Source organism: Gekko japonicus, unplaced genomic scaffold (assembly GCF_001447785.1).
Source record: "Gekko japonicus isolate JY-2015 unplaced genomic scaffold, Gekko_japonicus_V1.1 scaffold3183, whole genome shotgun sequence".
Lineage (NCBI taxonomy): Eukaryota > Metazoa > Chordata > Lepidosauria > Squamata > Gekkonidae > Gekko > Gekko japonicus.
Window position 1 is genome coordinate 166918 of NW_015170370.1, and position 7260 is coordinate 174177.

General features: G+C 45.6%; 1 protein-coding gene across 1 annotated transcript in view; it reads left to right on the plus strand.

Annotated features, from left to right (window-relative positions):
- The window catches only part of LOC107116336 (tripartite motif-containing protein 7-like), a 16544-nt gene that overhangs the window by 5612 nt on the left and 3672 nt on the right, over positions 1–7260 (plus strand). Inside the window, 5 exon segments of the mRNA XM_015418239.1 lie at positions 1385–1480; positions 2000–2230; positions 4025–4051; positions 4224–4338; positions 6420–6452. Of these exon segments, the coding sequence (XP_015273725.1) occupies positions 1385–1480; positions 2000–2230; positions 4025–4051; positions 4224–4338; positions 6420–6452 (502 nt within the window).

Here is a 7260-nt window from a genome sequence, read left to right on the forward strand (position 1 = left end):
AATTTAGCCACTTCACTGCTTACTCCCAACTCCAAATCATTAATGAACAAGTTAAAAAGCAGTGGACCAAGTACTGATCCCTGCGGTACCCGACTGCTTACCCCCCTCCACTGAGAGAACTGTCCATTTATACTCACTCTCTGTTTTCTATTAATTAGACAATTTTTGATCCATAAAAGGACTTGTCCTTTTATCCCATGATTTTTGAGCTTACTTAGGAGCCTTTGATGAGGAACTTTATCAAAGGCTTTCTGGAAGTCAAGGTAAATAATATCTATTGGATCCCCCTTGTCCACATGTTTGTTCACCCCCTCAAAGAACACTAATAGGTTAGTGAGACAAGATCTTCCCTTACAGAACCCATGTTGAGTCTGCCTCAATAGGTTTTGTTCATCTATGTGCCTACTAATTCTTTCCTTAATAATGGTTTCCACCAATTTACCCGGTATCGACGTCAGACTGACTGGCCTGTAATTTCCCGGCTCTCCTCTGGAACCCTTTTTAAAGATGGGAGTGACATTAGCTACCTTCCAGTCCTCAGGAATGGAGGCTGATTTTAAGGAAAGATGACATATTTTTGTCAGGAGATCCACAAGTTCACATTTGAGTTCTTTCAGAACTCTCGGGTGTATGCCATCTGGGCCTGGTGATTTATCAGTTTTTAAGTTGTCTATCAGTTTTAGGACCTCCTCTCTCGTCACCTCAATCTGACTCAGGTGTTAATTAATTAATAGCCCCACAGGCCGGCACAGCTAAGTACAGGCAGCTGGGGAGTCAAGGACATAATTCTCCTCCTTATCAGTATCTGCTCTGTCTCCAGAAAAACGTAGTCACCTCATTAGCTTCTCACAAGCACAGTCTAACAAGCATTTCATGGCCTATACAGGCCTGAGAAGCCTTAACCAAACTTTGGTCAAGTAACTTTAGCAAGCAAACAGGAAATGGTGTCTGATCTGCATTACAGTGAGCGATTTGGCTACTACATAAATCAGTTTGCTCTGGAGCCCTCCTTCCTGAGCTAAGACCAAAATGTGTGAGTCGGAGGCTAAACAACCTGTGAGCTAGCTCACACTAACTCAGCCTAGAGGGAACACTGCACACTACGGACCCCTGCTTTGTCTGCTACTTTGTGTAGTGGGCTAGTTGGAGCACTCTAAGGCATATGATACCTCATACAGAAGCAGTTCAGCCTGAACCAGGGTTTGGAGGCAGTGGTGCTGATTTCCCCAAAGTTTTTCCTCAGTGAGAGTTGAATCCAGACACCAACCTTTCCCATCTACTTGAGCCAATACATTATTCAGCATGGCTCTCACTACCACTCTTGGGATTTACAATAATAAACCTCTGAAGAGGAATCAAAGCTGAATTTTCCCTTTGTTTTCAGGACAAATTATGTATCTGCCTAGAATCTCTGAAGGAGAAGAGAGAAAGAACCCTGGCATGGAAAGCAAACGTGGAAAAGGAAAGCCGGGAGCTGCTTGTAAGTGTCTCTGTTGCTGAGAAATGGAAACCTGGAGAGGTGGGGGTCAGGGAGATGGCGGAATCATTTGTCCCATCTAAGGTTGCCAACCTCCAGGCATGGTCTGCAATGACAGCTGATCACCAGACAACAGAGAGCAGTTCCTCTGAAGAAAATGGCTGCTTTGGAGGTTGGCCTCTGGGTCGCTCCTTTTTAAAAACGTGTATCTTAAGACATCCCTTTATTTATTCATTTTATTTAAAACATTTCTATGCTTGATTTACATTTCCAGTTAGCTCCCCTCCTCCTGTGTTGTGAGTTTTGGAAATTTCAGGTTGTGACAACCAAACACAGTTCTGAGGTTTACTTCTGCAGCTCATATAAGGGCCCTGGGCCACGGTTGCCAACTGCAGGTTGGGAAGTTCCTGGAGATACGATCCTTCTGGGGGAAAGGCCAAAAATATCCCTACACTGAATTTGTCATGATTTTCCATATTCCTGACATGAGTTCTCCCCCCACCCTTCATCTGTGTGCTGCAGGAGCAAACAGGAACAGAGAGGGAAGAGATCCTGGCTGAGTGCAGACAGCTACGCCAGTTCCTGGAGGAACGAGAGAGACATCTGCTGGCCCAGGTGGAGGAGGTGGAGAAAGAGATTGAGAGAGAAAGGGATGAGCACCTGGCCAGACTTTCTGGGGAACTGTCCTCTCTTGAAAATGTCATTCGAGAGATGAAGGAGAAGATTCAGCAGCCAGCAACGAAACTCCTACAGGTAAGGGTGTCAGGAACGGAACAGACTCCTCTCCAGAAGAGTCCAGACCTCTGTATGTCGCTGTCCGTGGTCGCTGCTCCTAGTAATTTCGGACCCTCAGTTCTCAGATTTGTGGGTTCCGGTTAAAAAAATCAGCATGGGGCCATGGTACGTAGGGAGAAGGCGCTTAAGCCTTCCCCCATTTTCATTATCAGCACCATTCAAGCTCTGTCAGTTTATACACCAAGCGAGGAATCTTTTTGCTTCAGCTTACCTCCCTGGAATTGAAACCCATCAGCCATTTTGGCATCCTTAGTTTTGAAGGTACTTTCCCCTAACCTGTGGTAATCTTTGCGGGGAGGGTGGGATATAAATTGAATAAATAAATAAATATGAGCTTCAGTTATTGCAGATTTTAGTAATTTAGAACTGATCTCATAGAATCACAGAGTTAGAAGGGGGAGAATACTTCCAAAGATTCTCCAGACATCCAGGTGGAAAAGGGCAGTATGAAATATCATTCACTGCTCATTTTCAAGGGACAGTGTTGGGGTTGGGACTGTAATGCAGATCAGACACCCTTTTCTGTTTGCTTGCTAGCTTACTTGACCAAAGTCTGGTCAAGGCTGCTCAAGGCCTACTTAGGCCTTGGAATGCTTGTTAGATTGTAAATTGTGAGAAGCTAATGAGGTGCCTGGGTTACCATGGAAACAGAGAAGGAGATACTGATAAGCAGGAGAGTTATGTCCTTGACTCCCAGATGCTGGTACTTAGTTGTGCTAGCCTGTGGGGCCATTAATTAATTAACACATTCCCAAGTGAGAGCACCTGTGTGTGGGGGGGGGAGATGGGACCATCTTTAAGAATTTTAGGTTTCGTTTCCCTAGAGCTCACAAACAAGTATTATGGGATAGTTGGTCACCTGGTTACTGGCAAGAGTGACATCACTTTGCAGGACTGTGAATGGTCAACGGGCCTGGATCATTCATAGCCCTTTTCCTATAAGTAACTTGGTTCTTAATGACCGTGTAGGATTGCTCGGGTATTTTGGCCAAGCCTGGTCAATACTCTGAAGCAACCCTACTATGCCTTGATACGTGGAATACCACCCTGATGGGACTTGTGCTCTGTGTCTACAAGACCTCTGGTACCTTGAAACCTTATGCGGGTAAACTGCTTGTACATTGCTTGGACCATGGTACGTAGGGAGAAGGCGCTTAAGCCTCCCCCCATTTTCATTATCAGCACCATTCAAGCTCTGTCAGTTTATACACTAAGCGAGGAATCTTTTTGCCTCCGCTTACCTCCCTGGAATTGAAACCCATCAGCCATTTTGGCACCCTTAGTTTTGAAGGTACTTTCCCCTAACCTGCGGTAATCTTTGCGGGGAGGGTGGGATATAAATTGAATAAATAAATAAATATGAGCTTCAGTTATTGCAGATTTTAGTAATTTAGAACTGATCTCATAGAGTCACAGAGTTGGAAGGGGCCATACTTCCAAGATTCTCCAGACATCCAGGGGGAAAAAGGGCAGTATGAAATATCATTCACCGCTCATTTTCAAGGGACAGTGTTGGGGTTGGGACATTCTCAATAAATGTGTAACATAACTTAAGTTTTAAAGTAGACCTCCCTGCCCTGCTTTTCAGTGGCACTGTCTCTGCCTCATTATTACCTCATGGATATTTCCCCCACCAGTAGATAACCCTGAGGTGGATAAACCAAATGGCCAGAGCGTGTCACCCTGCAGGTCTGAGGTGTGTGGTCTGTGGCAGGCCCTAATTTCCCACGTCTTTCTCTCTTTTCCCTCCAGGATGTCAGAAGCACCTTGCAGAGGTAAGTGGATCATGCTCATTTCCCTTCAGGATCCTGTCTTGTCTTGCCTGGATGTGCCCTCTTTCTGTCCCCAGTTCAGCACCCTCTTTCTCGGTCCTTGTCTTTTTTGCCACTTGAGAGTTTGGGATCAGACGGATGGCAGATTAACCTTGTTTCTCTCCAGGTGTGAGGAGAAGAAGGAGAAGAAGAAGTCTGAGGACCCAGTGGCTTTTTCTCCTGCACTGAAGTGGAGAATCTGGGACATCTTTGACCTCAATGTCTTACTGAAAGGCGTTGCAAAGCAGTTCAGAGGTAATGAAGACGCAAGGATTCTACACGGGGCATTCTATCAGGGCAGCAGGTTTCAGGTCACGTATATGATTTGAGTGCTGGTTCAGAAGATTAACTATGAAACCATTTTGGTTAATATTGTTCCTGTAGCTTTCATTCAGAGTGAGATTTTCTGAGATTTTTTTTTATTTTATTTTTTTAACCTCCAGTTTCCCTACCTTACATAGAGGTGAGGATGAGGGTAGACATCCAGTAAGAAAGGGAAGGGCGAATTTGACTCTTCCAGGAAATCCTCGCTGAGAGAAAATACCATCATGATTCCTTTCAGACACACACACACACTCACACTTTCTACTTTTAAAGTCTTCCACTGTGAATAAATGGGGTACGGCTTGTGTGAAGTGCTCCCTCCAAGCTGAGTTAGTGTGAGCTAGCACACAGTTTTGTAGCCTCCAGCTCACACATTTTTGTCTCCGCTCAGGAAGGATGGCTCCAGAGCAAGCGAATTGATGGAGTAGCCAAATTGCTCACTCACAACTTTAATGCCACTAGCTCACAAACAGTGTTCCCTCTAAGCTGAGTTAGTGTGAGCTAGCTCACAGACTTTCAGCCTCCAGCTCACACATTTTTACCTCAGCTCAGGAAGGAGGGCTCCAGAGCCAACTGATTTATGCAGTAGCCAAATCGCTCGCTCACAACTTTAATGCCAGCAGCTCACAACGTAGAATTTTTGCTCACAAGACTCCATCCACAGCTTAGAGGGAACATTGCTCACAAAGTAGATTTTTTTTGCTCACAAGACTCCACAGCTTAGAGAGAGCATTGCTTGTGTGTGTCTTAATTGTGCCCAGAGGGTTAGGTTAGATGGGGGAGTATGAAATACTTCTGTTTCTCAAGAAAAACATGTCTGGGTGTCATGAGTGCCTGGATCATCCAACCCCCATCTTTGCTGCTCTCACATCCTTGGAAGGAGAGAAGGAGGTGGTTATAGCAACTGATTAGCTTTTGGCAATAATAGATGCAAAGGGAATTAAAGGGAGGCTCAGCATTTTGATTGGCCTTCTTAGTTGTGACAAAGTACTCCTGGATGACATGAGCAAAAATGGCTCCCTCATTTCCCTTCAGTAATCCATACAAGAACATTCTGATTTTGGCCAAATCACTGCTGCAGGAAGCAGTGGTGGCTAAAAGCATAGACAGCTTCAAGAGGGGACTGGATAAACATATGGAGCAGAAGCCCATCTGTGACTATTAGCCATAAGGTACAGATGGAGCCCTCTGTCTGGGGGCAGTGAGGCTCTGTACTCTTGGCCCTTGGGGGAAGACACAGCAGGAGGCCTTCTGGAGTTCTGGGCCTGCTGGGGGACCTCCTGATGGCACCTGGGTTTTGGCCACTGTGTAACACAGAGTAATGGACTGGAGGAGCCATTGGCCTGATCCAACATGGCTTCTTATATGTTTTTTATGTTCTTATGACCCCCTTCCATCCAGTCACTCTCTAGCCTCCTTTGCCATTCTCTACCATACTGTTCTACTGTCCCATTAGTCAGTGACAAACTCTTTTAACGGTTCTGAAATCCACTTGAGATCCCCAGACGTGGTCCCCAAGACCCTGCCCCATATCGCACCTGAATTCAAGTGGTGAGGTTGAAACTGGACTTTGAGGGATGATTGCCAAGATTAGGCCGGCCCAATCCCCCTAATGTTAATGATGCAACCAGTGGAGCGAGTGAGTCCTGACTTTCTAGCCACAACAAAGTATATCTAGATTAAGCCCTTCAGTCCTCAGAATCAGACCTGGCGTCAGCATTCCCTGAGGCGGGGCAGCTGCCGGGGGCCCAGGCCTTTCAATGGGGCCCATTGTCATCTAGACTCCTTGCCTACCCTTCTCCCAACAGACCCAAAGTGCCCAGAGCTAAACATGTTGCTCAGCATTTTGGGGGGGGGGGGATGAGCATGCAGGTGGTGCACAGCAGCAGTGGTCCTGGCAGCTCTGGTGGCAGCACCTCCCATGGAGCACTTACATACTGATTTGTGTGGGCAAGTTTATTGAACGCGAGAGGATTTTGCTACTCATTTGCTGTTCTCTTTTGTTTCCCCAGGCACTCTGATGTCTGGTCTCCAGCTACACAGAGGTACATGTCTCTTCATGCAGCAGCCATTAAGGCTAACGCGCAGTAGCCACAGTTGCAAAAGAGGGATCTTGACAAAAGTGTGGGGCCATGAGACTCCCCTAGATGTGAGGCAGAGACCAGGCCCCCTTGGGAAAGTTGCTGGGACTCTTTCATCTGCTTTTGGTGGTAGAAAGTGCTGTCAGGTCACAGCTGGTTTATGATGATCCCATATGGTTTTCAAGGCAAGAGACGTTCAGAGGTGGTTTCCCCTCGCCTGCTTCTGTGCAGTGAATCTGCTTAGCTTCTGAGATCCAATGAGATCGGGCTCACCCACTACCTCCTATATTTGGAAGGCCCTTCCACTACATCGTGACATCATCAAATGCAGGCATAACATTCCCTAAGCTCTGCAGTTTCCAGCTACTTTCACGAGTGTTTTAACTTGCAGTTTCTCGTGTACCCAACAAGATATTCTCTTGATTCTTTCACTGCAGTATTCCAGACACTTCACACTAGCTTACAGTGTTACTGAGTTAAGTTTCCCTTGCATATTTGAGTGCATGTTTCATATAATTTACAAGCATATAATAGGGGAAAGTGGTGGATGTCTGTGGTATGATGGTATTGTCAAATAACTTCTGGTTTTCAGTATTACTTTTTATTTACCATTGACACAGCATGAGATAGAAATATGCACAAACTCATACTTAGGTAAGAAGTTTTCACATACAGTAAACTTCAATCATAATCTCCAGTGACCCAAAAATAAAAATAAATAATAAAAAAGCTACACAGGATATTGGTGTACATTCACAAATGTAATAGAGAG